The sequence below is a fragment of the Barbatula barbatula genome, assembly GCF_947034865.1.
Source record: "Barbatula barbatula genome assembly, chromosome: 17".
NCBI classification, from domain to species: domain Eukaryota; kingdom Metazoa; phylum Chordata; class Actinopteri; order Cypriniformes; family Nemacheilidae; genus Barbatula; species Barbatula barbatula.
The window spans coordinates 4,733,456-4,753,336 of NC_136780.1; the positions used below are offsets into that span (position 1 = coordinate 4,733,456).

Here is a 19,881-nt window from a genome sequence, read left to right on the forward strand (position 1 = left end):
TGTCATAGATTAAATTAAGGAGTGAGTAAGTATTTATTTACTTTTTACAGATCTTGAAACTACAAAGTGTTTTACAAGCCTTGAAATACAGTCCTGGCTGAACTTTTATAGCCAGTGACATGCGTTTCAATGTGACCTGTATTTGGCACAGCGGGCGATAATTTGTAAAAACACATTTCTTCAGTAAACACATTTTACTAAAAAAACAATAATAAAGTTTGACAAAACGTACATTTTGTACGCCTACAATTGGCTTTTACATTAGTACAATATTATCCACACTGTAATGTGAATATAATTCCTCAATACATTTACACCTGTCTGTGTGTATGTCTGTATGTTTGTGATTCATGAATGATGGGTGAGGAAGGGGATACATTGTGGGGTTCCCACAAACTCCTTAAACCTCAAAAAAGGGAGGGAAACGAAACTGCGGGAGGGGACTCATGTTCTCTGCCTTCCTCCATCTGGCCGAAATGTTTGACAAGTAATTTTGCGAGCAGTCACCAAGAACACACAAAGCCGCACCGTTTCCAGATGTTCTCCGCGCAGGGCCAAAACACAGATACATGTGAAGCGCTCCCGCCCAATCACACTGGAAGAAATGGGAAGGGGAAGCGGGATTGTGTGAGGGTGTGCGTGTGTTTATATAAGTGCTGCTAAACCTTTGATCCAATTTATTACTTACAAAAATGTGCAACACAAAAATTAATCACTTATACCCCTTTACCTAAATGCACATACGAATTCATGTGTGTGTTAAATTCCAGTTTAATTCTGCTGAATGATCAGCACATCAGATATGCTGAATATCTAAACTTTTGTGTTTGTATTTTTGGGTTATTGTGGGTTTAAGATGACTCACTGTATTTTTCATTTGTCCATTACACACAAATCGAATGCAGTCGAGAGTTTGATGCACGTGCTTTTACAAACTGATCCGCTAAAAACACAATGAGGAGAATGTGTAGATGTGCCTGTTTAGCAGATACATATGTGGAAACTGAACGGTGTGGTTCTTGTGCAACATTTTTTATTTCTTAATTGAAAATGTTGGTTTTAAAGAAAATCCTATAATGCCTATAGAGTAGTTCAGGCCCTTCATCCTGTTCAGGCCCTCAGGGTAAAGTCTTTATGGTGCTTTTCGTTTGAGAGCCAGTGGTCAATACCACTTTCTTTTTATGGAGAAGAAGAGTTTGGGCTTTACTATCTACATTAGTAAAAATAACATCCTGTAGTGAAACAGCATTCATTTCAATTAAGGAGCTATTTCTTCAATAATAAATAATCGTGAGTTCTCTGAATATATTTGGAAACATGGTTAATGATTACTTTTGTAGTGTTTGGAGATTTGTTCAAATTACTGCAAACAAACAGAAATGAAAAAGCACAATAGAGAAGTCTAATAGCAAACAAATAAACTACACCAGATTTATACACATCTGTATTATAACAGTCCTCAAATACAGAGTGAAGGGGGTGGCCAGCCTGCAGGAAGAGATGAGCTATGGGTGAGAGAGAGAGAGAGAGAGAGAGAGAGAGAGAGAGAGAGAGAGAGATGAAGGGGGAGTGGAGAGGGGCCATATAAAACCCCTGGAGCACACGCCACGCTTTATCCTGTGACCCATTTGTTTCTGTCTCAGGCTCAGGAAACCCCTAAACTCTCTCAGCCCAACCCAGCGCTCGCACAAACTCAACACACACCTCAGCGTGCACGGACGAGAGAATGGCTGTGTTCATGACAATGAATGAACTTTGGAAAAGGACGGCTTTGGGTTTGGTGTTCTGTCTTCTTCTGATACACAGTAAGTTTGAAAATACCTTTGTAAATGCCTTTAATCAAATGAAATGTGAACATATTCTTTCTGTGTTTCTTATTTGCAGTGTTTAGTCATTATTTGAAAACATCCACGCACATTTTTGTTTCTCTTTTTGGGTCATCTTAAAACGTTTTTACTTTAAGTTGTGCAAGAAAAACATGTTTTTTATATGAGGTGTGGGAAACAAGGCAGAAGATGAACGGCATATATTAGGTCATATAGCATTATGGATTTCAGCTTAAAATTTGGGGTTTTAGTGACATTAGTCAGTAGCATTAGTTTAACTCAAACACAGTCCAACCTTGATGGACGTGACAGCCGGCAGCGTGTAGTGTTTACTCAGAGGATGATGGTTAAAAGTTAGCGGGAAAGTAAAACAAAGGGGTCTGGCTTAGAGTGGAAACTTGCCGTTGCTCGTAATTATGGTCTGCTTCCTGTTCTCCGCCTGGGTGGAGCTGGCCAGGGGTTTGAGTCGAAACATGGGTGTTTATGTTCGTTCAAGCACTGAAAGAGTTGTAAAAAGCTTATCTTTTATGTGTAGTTTATCCTGGCTTTTTTAACAACGTGAAACAGTTGTTTTCAAGGCTTTCTGTCTCTCAGTCAGGTTTATTCATGTGTTTATTGTAATCTGGGATGCAGATCACCTTTTGGTTCACGTTCATGTGGAAATAGATGACTGTTTTGATTTTTGGCCACAGGGCTGATGACGGTTTCGAAGAACTGTGCTCTCCATTCAGAGAGGTTTCTGCACGTCCGTTATTTCAAATAGGGGTAAAACATGTCTGGAAATTACGCCCATGTGGGCTGGGCAGTTGTACGCCCCATTCACTTTTTCCCCAGAGATGTAAGTAGTGTTGTAGAGTGGGTATAATCATGGGAAATCTGGTTTGAACACAGTTTTTTATGTAAGGGACATATTCTCCAGAGATTAGTGCTTAAAATGGGCAGATTTAAAAGGGACATGACAGTATTAATCATGTGTAAAAACTGAAACAGGCAAAGACATAAAAGAAAAGCTTTTATTGCTCACAGCTTAGAGCTGTTAACATTTTATATACAGATTCTTGGGAGATATCTTCAAAGAAACGACACATGTGGAATTTTTCACATTTATTTAGATTCAATTCAGTTTTATTTCTTAAGCGCTTTTCACAATTTGCAATTGTTGCACAGGAGCTTTTAAGGGACAGTTTACCCAAAAGTAAAACATCGGTCATCATCACCCTTCAGTTACAAATCACATTTCTTTGCTCTGATGAACACAGAGAAAGATATTTGGAAGAATACTTGTAACCAAAGCTCTTGGCCACCATTGACTACCATAGGACAATAACAGTGATAGTCAAACGTGCCACAGAACTGTTTGCTTTCCTACATTTTTCAAAATATCTTCTTTTGTGTTCAACAGAACAAATACATTGTATAAAGCAATTTTTCTTAGTAGTAAATGAGTAAATAAAGACAGAATTTTCATTTTTGGGTGAACTGTTCCTTTAAATACTGTGCATACTAGGGTCTTTGGCGAAATCATTTTCTTCAATTGCTTTTTATCTAATCTCATTGCTATCTAGGAGACACGGTAAAACAATTAAAGAGATCGGATTTGTTTTTTTTCATTCCGTTGAGATAAGAGAAAGAAAGGCATGCATTTTAATGACAGAAGGAAGACATTTGTTCTAGGTTAAAATGTGTTTGCATACAAAAGCACTCCAGCAGATAATCTGTTACAAACTACAAGAGAAATTGAATTCGATAGGCCTGCCCCTCTTGTTAGTAAATGAAAGCCTATATCCTGTACTGGAGTTCCCAAGGCTTGGGATATACCACATTCCTTGATTATCCTCAAATGTCCTATGAGTTAAGTGTATAGAAATGCAAACTTGTTAACCTACTGAATTCATTAAGCTGTAATGACCATCAATAATGGCTCTGAGTCCAGACCTCTGCCCCTCCCCACTATATACCACAAAGCACTATAGGATACCATTTCCACCACCCTGTTAATGGTCGACACTTTAGTGAAATTGGCACTTCTGTGATACTTCACTAACAGACGGTCAGAAGATTCAAGCCATTTTCAATATACAACATATACTGTATTTGAACTACATATATTTGAATTACTGAATGTACATTTCTGAAGACAGAAAGAATAGTTAAAAATATTGCATATTACACTTATAGAGATGTTACATCTTTCTTGTTGAAGGAAGGAGCAGCAGAATGATTAGATGACATAGCCTGTTGGCAAACATATTTATCTGAGCTAACGTTTTCTCCCTTGTAACGTTAGCTTTCCAAACGTGCCCAATTTCATCTACCACCATTTCCCATGATGTGACTTGAGCCGTTATACACCCTGCTAGCTATGTGGCATTTCAATGGCTAGGTGCCAGTATGACGGTTGGTGCCGCCCAGGCATCGTGGAATATTATTTGGCTTATAAGCTCAGTGGCGAGTGAGAAAACACTTTCACGCGTCTTCAGCTATTTGGCAGACCTTTCCCTGGAGTAGGTCTTTTCCCAACTTCCCCAACCCTACAAGTGTGGGGCATTACAGATTTATATTTGGATATGATCCAGGTCCGCGGTCCTTAACATCATCCGAACCAACAGTGGGGCCATTTCATCCCCATTGATCTGAACCAACAAATGGGAATTCCCAAACTGCCATACAAAACATAGTTTATTGTTAGACACGATAATAACACATGCAATGTATGACTGGTATTTTTAAAGCATTGGCCAGAACAGCAGAACTATTTAGATTGTTTTGACACAATGACACAAAATAAGCATCGTGTAATGTCATTGTTATGAGTAAAGGTTTGATATAACCCATCCTCCTTTGATAAAAATAAGATGGATAGCAGGGGTCTAGGAAAGAAATGATACGTGTGTGTCTCTCATATCTGTGTACCTTGGATCTAGAACATTCCCCTTGGCAGTTTTTGGCCAAAAACATGGACTGAAAATTACAAATGCTAGTTTCTCATGGCCCTCTGTGATTGCCTGGCATTCCAGCAGTCCCGGGGCACATTGCTGACGTTCTGCTAGTGTCATGGGTGGAGGAGCCTGTTCAGTAGAAGATCTTCACTCATATTTAGGCGTAATCTGCTTCATCTGGATTTTTGTTGTTGATTTATATTGAAATACAAATAGGCATTAGTGTATTCTTCTTCTTCTGTGGAACACGAAATATATTTTGAAAGATGTCTCTATGGTTTTGTGTCAATACAATGGAAGTCAGTGGGGCCAATGTTGTTTGGTTACCAACGTTGTTCAAAAAACTTCTTTTTTGTCCTGCAGGAGAAAGAAAGTCACACAGGTTTGGAAAGACACGGGGGGAGTAAATAATTGGGTGGGCTTTCCCTTTTAGATCCCTTTAATAATTGAATGAGAGTAATGGAGCCTTTTACTGAACCTCTTGTCTCCAGTCTCTGAGATGTTTTTCATGAGAAACACACCTTTGTAATCTCACATGTGTCGCCTCTACAGTTCAGAAAAGATCCCAACTGAGCAAGAAGTTGACTAACAGGCATGTTGAATTAGTTAATGAGTAAAACAAGACAATCTGGATTCTTATTAGGGTTTTTTTGTTGTTGCTTTGTTATTCTGCAGATCTGGCACTGTAATCCAGTTTAGCAGTTATTTCATCTCACAGTCGCTGACACTCATTTTGACACGGCACTCTTGTAATACGAGCCCTTAAAACCTGAGTCCAAACCTTAGCACATCATTTGGTTATTCAACATCTGTAATGAATGGAAACTTCAAGATGGTTTGGATCAGTCTACAGCTTGCATCATTGTTCGTCTAATAAGCACGTAGAAAGAGATGGCAGCAAAGTTACGGTTTACAAGAAACCCAGACTGTAACTGTTGGGTTGAATGCAAAACTGTGCAACATCATGCAGACAGGTTTCTGTTGGAGAATAGCTTTCATTGTTATAAATCATTATCAGCATATAAAATGCAAAGAGAAATTTTAATAGTTGTGTTTTGTATTAGTTGTTATAAGCATGCACTTCTAGGGTGTTTTTTGCCATTTCGCCTGAGGAGAAAATAGAGTTAATATGGCTTGGCCGAGGCTCTTGAACCGGTGGGGTAATAGCGGGGGTAATGAATGTTCTGCAAGCAACACAACACTGGGGCAATTCTCCCAAATGTTCCTTAATTGAAAACAGAAGATCGTATCGTGTTCTTGCCATCAAGAGCACGAGGGCTTTTTCATGGCAGTCTTTGCTCTTTAACCGCAGGGTTACAGAACCCAGGGGATTTGTTACGGTTAGCCAGAAAAAGAGAGAGGGCTAAAACCCAAGCCTAGTTTTTCTTTTGTGTGAAAGGAAGCAGAAGGAAGGAGATAGGCGCTTCACCCAAACTCACCCCCTTCTTTCTGTTGTAGCCGTTGCTACGAGCATTATTTAAGCTGATCATAGCAGCCGATCAGACAGTTAGATATCCAGTTACAGCATCCAAATCAATCTGCACTGTGATGTCAAAGAACAAAAGCTTGGAAACGCTCCATGGACATCTGCAGCCATACAATGTTGCCGGTGCTGACAGTGAGCCGTTACGGAGGGGGGTAACAAGAAAAAGCCTTGACAGTTTTGTACAAAACTACAGCTTTTACTTCACACATTAGCACAGATATCTTCAATACATTGATGGTGCAAACCATGTACCAGGGGCCAGTTGCATAAAATAATAACTAGCAATTATATATAACCAATCAGCCTTATGTTTCAGATTTCAATTAGACCACTCTACCTTTTTATACAACTGACTTTAAGAAGTGATGACCAGTCTTGAAGAAAAGAATTACATGACTAACTTGTCAGACTAATCTAAGTAGTTTATGCAATCAGCACCAGATTTGAAGCACAGTTTTTGTATTGCTATGTTCGTCTACATCTGGTTCTGGATGGTAAAATGTGTGGGTGGTCTGTGTATTAAATATCAGTGCGGTCATGTATGGGATCATTACTAATGGTTAACATTCTGGCATATTAGTTTATAATTCCTTGCTGAGATACCTTCATCCTTTCTTGAGTGGAGGGAATTCCACGCTTGACTGTAATTTGATTTATTCCTTCATCTCATTTTTGTTTAGTCGGGGGCTATGGGGGCTAATAGCTGGGCTATGGGCTCACTGCTAAGTAAACTCTGAGGATCAACATCAACAAATGAAAAAAGTTCTTCCATAGTTGAGATGAATTGAGAATAGTTTTAGTGCCTCAGTTAAGTGTTCCTGATTGATATTTCCTTGGTTATTGAAAAATTTTGATCTTGGTGATGATGGCACAGTGCATCTTGGGAAAAAATATTTTATATACAATTATAAATATACAAATATACAATGCAAAATAAGGTTTTTTTCTGAGCATTTTTGTATTATTTTCTAGTACAAATATCTACAAATTCTATATTAGAGATGAATTTACTTGACAAGGAAAGTGACCTGATATATTTAGTCCAAGCTAAGAAAATTCAAGAAGTAGGTTTATATTTAAAACAAGCAACAAAAAAAACTTGAATTAGATACTAAAATGTACAGTAAGTAAAAAGTAAGATATTTATTTTAGCATTGTTATAAAAATGGTCTTAGGTACTTTGTATAAAAATCCAAAATGCATTTTATCAGTGTATGTTTCTTAAAGGGATAGTTTAACCCCCCGAAAAAAGATTTAATCATTTACTCCCTCGAGTTGTTCCAAATCTGTATAAATGTATTTGTTCTGATGAAGGCAGAGAAAGATATTTGGAAAATTGTATCCAAACATTTCTCGGGTACCATTGACTACCATGGTAGCAAAAATGACAATGGTATGACATTGACATTGGCTTTGCTAGGTTTGACACATAATCGTTCATTGAGCTTCTTAAGTGGAATTGAATTGAAATTGCAATTTTAGTAGGAACAAGGCTGTTGTAGAGGAACATATGGAGGTCTTGCTTGCTTTAAGGAGGGGATAGAGCTGCAGCTGGCAACAATCAACATTAAAAACGCTCTCTATGGTTTGGGTGTGGAGGGGAGGAGTCTCAGTCTGCTGTCCGGCCAAGTGTCTGTGGACGTCACGGCCTGATGTTTTGCCACTTAGTACATCGGGAGGGGAGAGCTTCCCTGGAGATCTGTACATCTGCTGATGGAAAGAAAAGTTCTCCGCCCTGGTGTACACCACATCAGTGGCGATCATTAGAGTAATTTCCAATCCTTTTGTGTCGTCTCCCTCCATCACCACACTGTTTTCTCTTTCTTTGTTTGTTTATTTATATTTCCTCTTCCATCCAGACCCGGAGGTCAGAGATAAGAGATCTTGTGATGGTCATCTGCACTGTTAAGATAACCACAGAGTCCTCTGAACAACAGACAAAGGGAAATCTTTGTTAGCATGTTTAATGGATTTGTGATTGGATCTTTGATGCGGGCATATTAAAGACACTCCCTTATGAGCTGTGAAAAGGCAGATTGCTTATCGCTGTTTTCCTCTTGGGGATTCCTTTCAGGATACAGTTCAGCAATTTTCCAGAGGGCTTTTAAAGTCATGAATGCAGACATAACTGGAGAATGTCAGAAATAAATGTCACTTGGAAAATTTAAGTGACATCATATTTAGTTTCATGCATAGACCCGAGGGATATTTAAAGAGACAGAGGTCAAAAAATTATCTCATCAGCATGCTCTGGCAGTTAAGACATTACTTTTAGTCAAAATGAGTTCTTCTGTATTTAAGTTGCGCACAACTAACCAAAAAACCAAAACAAGACACACAGTTCTTGAAATCTAACCCCTGAAACCAAGACATGATGAGGTACTTCCTTTAAGCATATTTTTGGTATTTCTCATGTTCCCCGGGATTGTGGATGAAGGTGGTTTGCATCAGAGCTGTCAGAACGTGTCTTGGTCTGCTCTTTGTTATGTGTCCATTCAAGCACTGCTGAGTGACGGTGAGACCATGGGGGATTTTGAGAGTCTTTGCCTGAGATTGTCTTACATCAGACCAAACATGCCAGAACATCATGGAACGAATTAGAATGATTCAAAAATCTGGAGAGCACTTTGGTCCCAGTTGTGTCCCTTGCCTCAGGAAAACAACGGTTCTGTTTTGCCGTTCTATCGGTGGATGAGAAACATGCGGCAAGCAGTCGGGTGGGGCCACGTTCTAGCACTCATCTAGAACTCTGTTTGTGTTTACTGTAGTGCATCCAGATGTCACTGTTTGATGGTAAAAAAATCACACAGCGGTACAAATTGTGAAATTCTAGGTTTCAAAAGGTCACACATGGGATGGAAATGTATCATGTTTGTGGATTGTTATGGCTGTTGTTGGAGTCACAGTTTAAACAAAAGTGTTTCACCTTCATGTCCAACTTTTTGCTATTGCATGCAACTAAAAAATATCCACAATCATTTAAACAAAACCCAAATGCACGCTTCGAACATGTTAAAGGTCCAGTGAATGGCTCACTCCACCCCTCCCTTTGGGAGCACTATGGAGGCTGATATCGTCACATTTTCACTTATTTGCCGAAGGAGTTTGCCGTTTCGTATTTACGAAACGCATTCTGTAGAGCGGTTTGTCCATTAAGGGCTACTGTAGAAACAACATGGAGAAATCCATGAAAAGGGAACCCACAGTGTTTGTAGATACAAATAACTCATTCTAAGGTAATACAAACACAACATTCATTGTGTAATGTCTTTATACACCATTAAGACATAGTTAAGTGGATTATATTGCATTTCTGTCAATTAGATCCTCCACAAATGACACACAGCACATTTAAATAGCAAATCATGCTTTTTACAATAAATTGATTAGGAACACAAATTATAAATGTAAATATTATTTAGGACAGTTAGTATGCCAACATGTTAATTTTTGCGCCTGCATATATAAAAGAGGTTGTTTAGTTTGTTTTTGTTTAAGAAAGAACAGAATGTTTTAGCACTTCTCATTTATAGAAAAAAAACACAAATACAGAGAAAAACTGGAAAAAACAGGCGCTGTTTATGTGAAGTTAGTCGAACATTCTTCCTAACTGTTATTATATCAATAAACATGTCAGCTTTTGGCTTGGGTAAGTCAGCGCTTACTTTAATGAACATTTTTAAGAGCTGTAGGAAACATGCCCGGTTCAGCTAATTAAAATATATGGCCGGCTGTGCGCGATAGCACTGCTTTAAGGACACTCAGGGTGGATCTAACATGAGGGGAGGGAGGCGTCACATTTTTATTTATTTATTATTGACCGCCCAGAATGATAGTCCATAATGTTACCAGAAATTATTGTAGATCTTAACCCTTTGTTACACCAGGGCAAGCGATAAACTTGTCTAAGTGCTGTTAGCAAGAACTCATTGATCAAGGGCTTTCGGAGATGCCGTAGTTTGTCAGGCAGATGCTAGGAGGATGCACCACCCAAAACAAAAGAGTGAATTAATGAATTGGTAAGACGCCCTGTCGCATCCTTGCCTTTTTTTCCATTTCCTCATCATTTTGCTGCACACTACCTCTTTAGAAAAAAGACTCCTTCCTAAGGGGTGTCGTAATACACAGCCATGCCAAAGGTCGAGACTTTTGGCGAGTGATGTTTATTTGCATTGTCCGTGGTGTGTGCATTAGCCTCTTGCTTAAGCTAATAATACAACTGGCTGTGCAAACAGGGCACATTTTTGGAGTGGGTGGAGAAGAAGGCATTAAATAACGGTCGGGAGGGGCCAGGCTTTTTTAACCTCCGCTCAACCTCGCAGTGCACCTACCACCCACACGTTAGTAAACACAGAGGGAGTGTGGCCGGCTCATGCTCGACACTCGGGTCAAACCCCTTAAACCCCCCAGCGATTGCGTGATAGGCAAAGAAAATAGTGAATGCATTTCTCCTTAGTGCCTAAATGCATAGAAATGCATTTTTTACAAGTTGTATGTTGTATTGTTGTTTACGGTGAAAAGCTTTATACAAATAAATGTGCCTCAACTTTAATGGTTTGACCAAAAGTTGTTAACGTGGCCGATTAAAGGTATACTTCACCCAAAAATGAAAATTCTGTCATAATTTACTCACCTTCAAGTTGCACCAAACCTGTATAAATGTCTTTGTTCTGTTGAACAGACATTTGGAAGAATGTCAGTAACCGTTGACTCCCGTGGTATTTATTTTCCCTACTATGGCAGTAAATGGGGTATGGGATCTGTTTGGTTACTGACACTCTTATTCCTTTGTGTTCAGTAGAACAAAGACATTTATACAGGTTTGAAACATCTATGAACTATTCTTTTAATTGCAAGTGCAAAAATACTTTATTCTAAGGTGATGTGGAGGTGGAAGTGAAAAATGAAAGTGTGTCTGTTCTGTTCTGTAATATTTTCTTTGTTCTTCTGTAGGTTGTCAAGGTCAGGAGGACCCAACCCAACAGCCAACAGCACTTACATATTTCACTAACACAACAGCAGGCACAGATCAACCAAATACTGATAACACAAGCAACCAAACCACTGATAACACCCCCCCAGGTATGAACCTCTAAATCTTCCTATAATGCTTCATGACTCATTTTTAGTTGTTTTGTTGGGATGCATGCATATTCTCATGAGTGAGCTTCAGCATGAATTGGTTCAGTTGAATCTTTGGAGTTTTATGAGGACATCACCTTCATTTTTTCCTTAGGTTCAGCTCCAACTGATCCGTACCCCACAACACCTGCACCTTCATCAGACAATTCCACTGGCGCTATCGGGACACTCAAGACCACAGCCCAGACTCTTTTTGTAAGCTCTGAATCCAATCCATCCTCAGCTTTCATTGGAGAGAAAAGCATTGAAGAAACCATTTCAAGCCAAAATAAGTCCTCTACTTTAAAAGTAAGTAGTTTTGGGCCAAAGTCCTTTTGTTTGAACAAAACTAGGATGTAAAATAATCTTACAACCGGGGTGTCACAATATCAAATTTTCACCACGGCCGAAGAATTTCATTGGGATATCTATTAAGTTAAATGAATAAGAAATGTTAACAGTCAAATTAACCTTATTCAACCTTATTTTTGACTTCTCTTTTTTATCAATGAACCACACTTAAAACATGAGCATAGGAATGTGTGTCATATGTGTAACATGATATCGATAATCATGGTTTTAATATCACTGTCAATCCTGGTATATTGTGACACCCCTATTTTACATATACGATATCGACCAAAAATATAATTAGAAGGAACGTAGATGACAGCGTTTTTCTTCTATACTTCAATATCTAAGTAAAACTAGAATTCAAAGGCCTCCTGCCAAACCGATAAACAGAACAACTTTGACAGATGTTTTGTTTCAGTTGGTGTCCTCTGCATCTGTGCACATTTGAAAGGAAGGAAGCTTTGTATCTGCGCGGATAAAGTTTGGCAAGATAGATGAAGCTGTTGTTGCCTGTGAGGCCAGCTGAAGGATCCTGTTTTGTCATTCACTATAAATAATGCCTCCACACACAAGATGAATGAGTGTGAGACCAGAGGCTTCCTTTCACTACTTCAGTGTGGTTATAAACTCAATCTAAACAGAGGTTAGAAGAGGAAGTGATGGTTCTGGCGAGAATTTGAGGGCCTTGGGTGATTTGATAGCCGTTTTGAGGCTTAAAGGTTAACAGTCTAAAACAAAAGATAAAGTTCGTTTATCTTATCTTTTGGTTTGTTTGAGTTACACTCAAACTGTTAAGACAAATTTAAAAAAGATACAAAACACCCTGTATCCTGTAAATGTATCCGACTTCTTGACTACTTGTTAGGAGAAACTACCTGGTCAGATTCAATTTGAATCAAAATGCGTTTGAGATTTTTAGGTATCAGACATTCTTCATTATTATCTTTTGTGTTTCTGTATAGGAGCTTCAAGACAACAACGAGAATGCATCTGGGTCTTCTAAGGTTTTTGTGTCTGTTCTGGTGACAGGCCTGTTGCTCGCTGCCATGATCATTGGCGCATTTTATTTTAAACGGCATCATAAAACCAACGGCAAAGGAGGCATGAAACTGGTGAGTATTAGCACATAGACGGACAGTTCACTGACCTGATCAATAAATCTAGGATCCAAAATCAACCCACTCTTTTTATTGTATGAGTGTACATGTGTTTTTATATTACATCTATCTGAACTACCGTTTTTATACACTTGAAAATGTGATTAGACACCAATCTAATCCTTTTAATACATCCAACATTTTTCCTCCGTATCACAAATTGATCAATCAAATTTCAATTTTAATAGCCATTCATTTTAATTGAAAAGTTATTGCGTGTTTGGCTGAGCTGTGTTGCCAAGCTCAAAATTTGGAAGAAAACAAGTCAGTCCAGCACAAATACTCCACATCTAATGTTGAGAACCACAGCAGACGCTAACAAAGAGTTTCATCTCCCTGCCAATACTTCTCAACTGTTTTTCTTTTCTCTTCATATCAAGTCATGAAACTGAAACAGGCCTAGCAAGAAAAAAACACTGTATGGATCATTATAACACCCCTTTATTTACAGCCACATGTTGCTCAAAGCGGAAAGAATGATCGAGTGGGTTTGCTTTGAAGATGCACCAGCAAATGGTATTCCATGAAAGAAAAATTATTGTTTGAGTGTTTAGAGGTCTTGCGTCTTCTGTAGTAAAATTGCATAAAGATGTCAATGACCCGTGAGCAAACCCAGACTTAATGTTATTGCTTAGCGGTTGCTCTTGTATAGCTCATGCGTCTTAGCTGAGATCTCAGCTTTGTGTAATTTTTTGCTGTAACATATCGCTGCGGTCCTTCTGAAACATTGTATCCACATATTTCATGATATTTTTCCATAAATCATTATTATAATTCAACCTTTGTCACTGGGTTTAGCAAATATCTAACCCATAAAACGTATAAAAAATATATATTTGGACAAAACCGTAATGCTTTTTGGACATCTGAGGTTTTGGAAGGACAGCAACGCTATGATATTTGCATTTCAAATGCAATGTAAGCTACTGTACAAGAAATCTTCAATTTAAGTTGAGTGTCTTGTCTTTTCACAGGCTGAGGAATCCTACATGGCCGATGAGGAGAACCAGTGTAACACTCTCGTGTCTGTGGCCCCGCTGAACCAGCCCGAGCCCCAGGAGAAGCCCAGTCTGAATGGAGAATCCCCGGAGGGAGTGATAACCCAAACTCCTCTTGCCGCCACCAATGGCCACTCTACCACCAAGTCAGCAGACACCGAGCTGTGAAGGATCAGTTCTCTTCTGCTCCGTCTACAGCACATCCACCTTAAACTTCAGCAGGCACAAGGGAGAAGGGAGCATATAAAGACTTCTCATGTACATACAATCGGATAGGTTTATTCTGAACATTTCTTGGACAAAGATAACAATAAATAATACTAATGAAGTAAACACATTTGGCCAAGCAAGTTTTCCTACCCAAGTAGTGTATATGCATAATTGTTAAACAAACGGTTTCTGTATGTTACAAAGGCAAGCGATGATTGATGCTGACGCCAGTTATGACCGCATATGGTGCAAAAAAGTTGCATTCCTTGAGTGTAATACTGGTATGGGGTGGGGGACCTTTCCCATGAGTCATTACTCGCTTCCGTAAGGGCAGCCAGGGTTAGGATACTGGGAGGGTCCCTTCTCCGGTCCCAACACACCAGAGCTTCCAGCTCACTGTAAAATATATCACGTCAAAAAGAAAATCTCAGACTGCAGCGTAATTAGAAGTTGTGGTCTTGTTTGCAACGGATTGTTTGTGTGTGTCTAACATGCCTCTAAGTCAAGTGAACTGAAGTTACTACGTTCTGTATGTTTGTATTTGTGTACGATAAGATTTGACTAGTTTTTAGTCTTGTATAATTTTGTGAATATCATTGTGTGACAAAGTAATGAGTTTTGGAGTAGTCTGAAAAATGAACAAAAGCTTCATTTCATTACTGCAAACAACCACAATGTAAATCCAACAAATCAAGTGTACTGCAAAGCCCCTTAGTGCTCAGGGTCACAGTTAACTGTTTTATGACCGATGTAGTGTTCAATCATTGGAAATGAGGTGTAGCATCACCATTCTTTGTAAACCAGTATTATGCTCTTTTGTAATATTTTTACTAGACATTAAGAGTGTTGTAGTGTTGAAATGAACGAATGGCTTAATAGTTTGAATGACATTTGACTTTTGGGGTGGGGGGTCTTTTTTTTGTTATTTTCTACTACACTGTACATTAACCATAATGCAGAGGAAACATTACTAGTCAGTATGATGTAACTTGGTGCAGCCATTAAAACTGCTTTTTAAAGGGATAGGTCATCCAAAAATGAAAATTATGTCATCATTTACTAATCCTGATGTAGTTTCATACCTGTATAAATTCTGATGAAGATATTTGGAAGAATGTTTGCAATTTTCAGATATGGCACATATTTGACTACCATAGTAGGAAAAATGCAATGGTAGTCAAATGTGCCGCAGAACCTTTTCTTTTCCTTAATTCTTGGTCGTGAATGATGTCCCAGAGCTCAAAATTGCTAACATTCTTTCAAATATCTTTCTTCGTGTTCAAGAGAACACAGAAAGGTTTACAGGTGTCAAACAATCTAAGAGTGAGTAAGTGATGAAAGAATTTCCATTTTTGGGTGAACTATCCCTTTAAGTTGTACTTATAGTTTTATTACTCTTGCTTTGTAGAATCACGGCAAACATTGAGGAAACACTCAGATAACAAGAACACTTGCACATACTAACACACATTTGTGTTTCGGTTTGTTTATCATTTTCGAGAAAATTTCAAAACTTTCTGGTTAAACTTGGATGTTCGAATGAATGTGTCATTTAAAATAACATGAAAGTGGAATTACACAAGGATTTTATAAGAATATATGAACATATTCAGCAAAAAATGCCATTACATCATAAGCATGTACCTTTGCAAATTCTGTTATTTTTCCTGTGTAACATTCCGTTTTTCTTTCGTGTTTCAGGTCGGTGTATTAACATTGTGTTAAACTGATGTACTGTATGTTTGAGATAGGAATAAAGTTTTAGAAAATAAAGTGATGGGCTCACTCTCCCTTTGTGCTGTATGCCAGGGAAACCTCGTCTTTTTGTGCTTAAAACTTTTCTTTTTGCATTTATTTGGCTGAGATGATGTTTACTCAAAAAGACTGTTTGACATCAAATGCACTCACGCTCATTCCCTTACACACAAGCAAAGATTTGGCTTGTATCTAAATTCTGTTTGAGCAAACAGCTGGTTTACATAACTGGTGGTGACATCAGCGCAGTGATATGGGTGGGGTTCAAAAAATCCCCATCAGTTGTTCAGTACTGTTTGCAGCTTTCACGTTTACCCCTGGACAAAAACATGTTTAAGGGACAAATCATATGGGATATTAAAAGTGCACTAAAACATTTTAACATGCTTAATTTGAATATGGAGGCATGTAATGCGAAAAAACATAAATAGGACTTTCAACTAGTCATGAGACACACAGGAACCAATGAGATTTGGACAGGCCACTTTGCAATCAGTTCTGTTTGTTTACATGTAATTTCTGCTAAATACGCTTAAAACAGTAATTGTTTCCTATCATAAACATTTTTCGGTTTCACTGGAGTCATTTGGTTTACAGTGAAAGTTTCACCATTTTGAGCTTTTAGAATAAAAACATTTCAATATAAAATTATGTTTGCATTAGAAAGGAAGTCCTGTACATCTGAGATGATATGAGGGTGAGTAATTTATAGCTTCAGTAGCAACAACGTAAACAAACGTTATGTGGCCCAAACCTTACTTCCGGTAGACCTATGCAAATTATCAATAAATTCTGAGTAGCTTTAAATTAATTTAATACAATTAATTTACATTAAAAATAAATATATATAGATTATAAATATGAAATACATTATTATATTATTACAAAGCACAGACCGGAAGTTAACTTCGGGCCAGCTTGTGCATCTGGTGAAACTGTTTACAAATGTTTAGTTTTGGGTAAAGTAACCTTTACCTTGGAATTATACGGTTAGATTGGCTTTCTGAGGAGTTTCGAGATAATAAACTTTACAATTTTTCCATGCACTTTACTTTGAAGATAACACCTGCAAAGTCCCAAAATGTCCACAAAAACACATTGTGTAAGTAAGTTGTTACAAAATAAGAAATGTGAGTCATATTTTAACAAAAATGTCAGATAGAACCAATTCCAAGGCGACTATTTGTTGCAGCATTTATTTCAAACCAGTATTCAGGTTTTCACCCAATTCTGCATACATTTCACATAGTCCATTTAACTACACACTTAAAAATAAATGTGCTTTATGATGGTGTAGAGGCACCATTGAATATGTTTCTTTCATAAAGAATTTTAATATCAAAAGAGAATTTCTGTTTTAGAAAATGTTGTTAGTGGAAAAAAATGAGTAATAAATAGTTCTTATAAGAAACCAAAGAAAACCAAAAGTGATTCTTATATGGAATCACTTGTGAAGAACAATTTGTAGCAGCCTTTTTTAAGAGTGTCTTATCATTATCAATACATAAGAGAAAAAGCAGAGGAAAAGGTGTTTGAAAAAAATTTGGGTCGTAAAAGTTGTGAGTCGTAAAAAGATACTGCACAGATTAGTGGTTGAAGTAATTATCCCCTTCAGAACATTGAAAGTAAAATGCGGCCTTGCTTGTGACCATAAGCCAAGACTCAGATTTACTAGACGAACTGAGATTACATTTATTTATCAGACGCTAAATGAGTTACAGAGTCTTTCAAATGAGGCACAGCACAAGCAATTTGTCCTGACAGCCAACAGTATTTAAAGTATACAAAGTACAAGCAAGATTACACAGGCTGTCTTAAATCACAAGTATTCAAGAAAAAATGCTCAGAAACAAAACATACAAAGGTAAAAAGATATTTAAAAAGACTTATCGGTATCCTGACATTTTCCTGTTTGGAGATATACTACCTATACATCTATTTTCAAACTGTATATGTAGCCACAGTGTATTACCCACAATCCACTCTGATTACCCCAACACATCTACCAAGGCCAATGTAGATCCCCTCATGCTAAATATATTTTACAAATCAGGAATGAACCACAATCACCCCGCAGCAGAACTATATAAATAGAAACAAGGACAAATGGGTTTCGCACAACACTGAGATAGTTACAGTCTCCTTTTGGAGACAAGGAATACTGAACATAATCACAAAAGTACATTGAGTAGAGGACAAATGTGTCTTTGATGTTTTCTTGACATGTTTTGGTAAAATACATTTATTAGGATGTGTTCCGGGCATAGATTATCAATAGATCGGACAAACTGCAGGATTTATGCAAAACCTTTAGAGAATTTACAAAAAAATATGCAATTGCCATGGACATATTTTATTTGTGTGTCCACTCCCAAGGTCACAGATTATCAAAGTATTTGGTTAATAAAAAAAGTATAATATGTGAAGCATATGTGCTATTTGTCTAGAAAAATATTCTTTTTTCTCTGTGTGTGTGAGAGAGGAGGTGTCAGAGATTAAAAACACTCCTTCACACACACTCCCACACAAGGCAGCAGGGTGTTTTATCTGGCCGTCGGGCCTCTTAGGGCGGGTCTGTGTGTTGATGCAGCTGTGAGGCTCATTAAGTTTTCTCTCGCCTCCATCAGATGCTTAGATAGTCTCACTGAGAAACAGAGAGAGAGCGGTAGGCTTCAGGTTAAACAGGCGAAGGGAGAAGAATCCCCGGAGAGTCTGATGTCGTCACAGCAGGGGAAAGCAGAAGAAGGGAGGGACAGACGCTGACTCTGATAGTATGTCAATGTGAGGGCGAAAAGGGCAGCACTACCTCAATGTTTTGACTAGAACGTTTGAAATGAACATAAATATCACTCCGGCATCATCGGTTCGTGCTGTTCATATAATGATTTCCTGAACGTATTGAAGACCACCTCTCATTTCAAAAGGACTTGATGTGATCAAAATGATAAAGAAAGAGTGAGAAAAAGAGCAAAATGTTTTGTTTTAGGTTAACGTCTCTTGCACAATATGACAAAAAGCTTATATTCCTTATGGGTCAATGATCATAGCCTGAAGCTTAACCTGATATTACTGATAGAGAGATTTAGTCCAATAATACCACCCCATAACATGTCAAGCCAGTGCCACAGAGATAAAAGATGACATCATTCCTAAATCCATCTAACCTAGAACTGATCCATGGTCTTATCTACAGAAAGCAGTTTCTTGTGACCGCTCTGTCCACATTAGATGTATCCTCAGGAGATGTCTATTAGGAATCAGTGGGCTTTAGAATGTTTACAAACTTCCTGCTTTTCTCAACGTTTCGAACGCTTTATGTTGACACAGTCCTTATCTCGTGCAGTCGGAAAACATCTGGTCTCTACAGATCTGAACAGGAAATATATCCACTTTCCCCCATTTGTTGGTTCCCCCCATTTTAAAATCCCCTCCTAGAAGAATTCCACAATTGAATGAATATGCATCACTGGACATTTAGTAATAAAGTAATAATTTAACCAGACGCTCAGAAGATGGAACAAACTTGTGGAATCAATGCCATGCCAAATTCCTAGAAATTTTCTAAATCATTTTCATGATAACCTAACTAAATTAATCTTGAGTGAAATTGTATCAGCAACAAGTCACACAAAGCCAGTTAGACAACATAGTCGACAGTTGTGTCTTTTATTATTGCAGGGCCTCTAATTTCATCAGGACCATCAGGACTGGTTAGCCTCTCAGATTGATCTATCTTTCCATCTCAATGTTGGTTCCTCTTTTCCTACACTTCCAGTCTGAAGCTACAAGGTATTCGTCCCAGACACGGGCTGTCATCGATGGCCAATGGCAGTGAGACAGTGTGTCCAAATAATATAGCGGACACATAATCAACAGCTATACGTGAGTTACGGGGGGCAATGGGTGTTCTTGTAGCGAGGGTCATAAAAGGGTGTTGAATGATGGGCTGAATTCCAGACCTAACTGTCGGAATTTGGTTGGAGGCGGGGAAATGGAACTACGGTGGCTGACACAGAACTAAGATGTCTTTCGCGT

At 38.2% G+C, this 19,881-nt stretch overlaps 1 protein-coding gene across 2 annotated transcripts; it reads left to right on the forward strand.

The window, feature by feature from the left end:
• The first annotated feature begins 1,614 nt into the window (after positions 1 to 1,614).
• cd34 (CD34 molecule) lies at positions 1,615 to 15,916 on the forward strand. Of its 2 annotated transcripts, none has more exons than XM_079477450.1 (5): positions 1,615 to 1,805; positions 11,205 to 11,333; positions 11,488 to 11,681; positions 12,689 to 12,838; positions 13,858 to 15,916. In XM_079477450.1, the coding sequence occupies exons 1-5, from the start codon at positions 1,727 to 1,729 to the stop codon at positions 14,047 to 14,049; spliced, it is 744 nt and encodes a 247-aa protein (XP_079333576.1). In that variant the 5' UTR covers positions 1,615 to 1,726; the 3' UTR covers positions 14,050 to 15,916. The 2 variants fall into 2 exon arrangements, with proteins under 2 accessions (XP_079333576.1, XP_079333577.1); XM_079477451.1 differs by having other exon boundaries at positions 1,637 to 1,805; positions 11,494 to 11,681.
• The last annotated feature ends 3,965 nt before the right edge of the window (positions 15,917 to 19,881 follow it).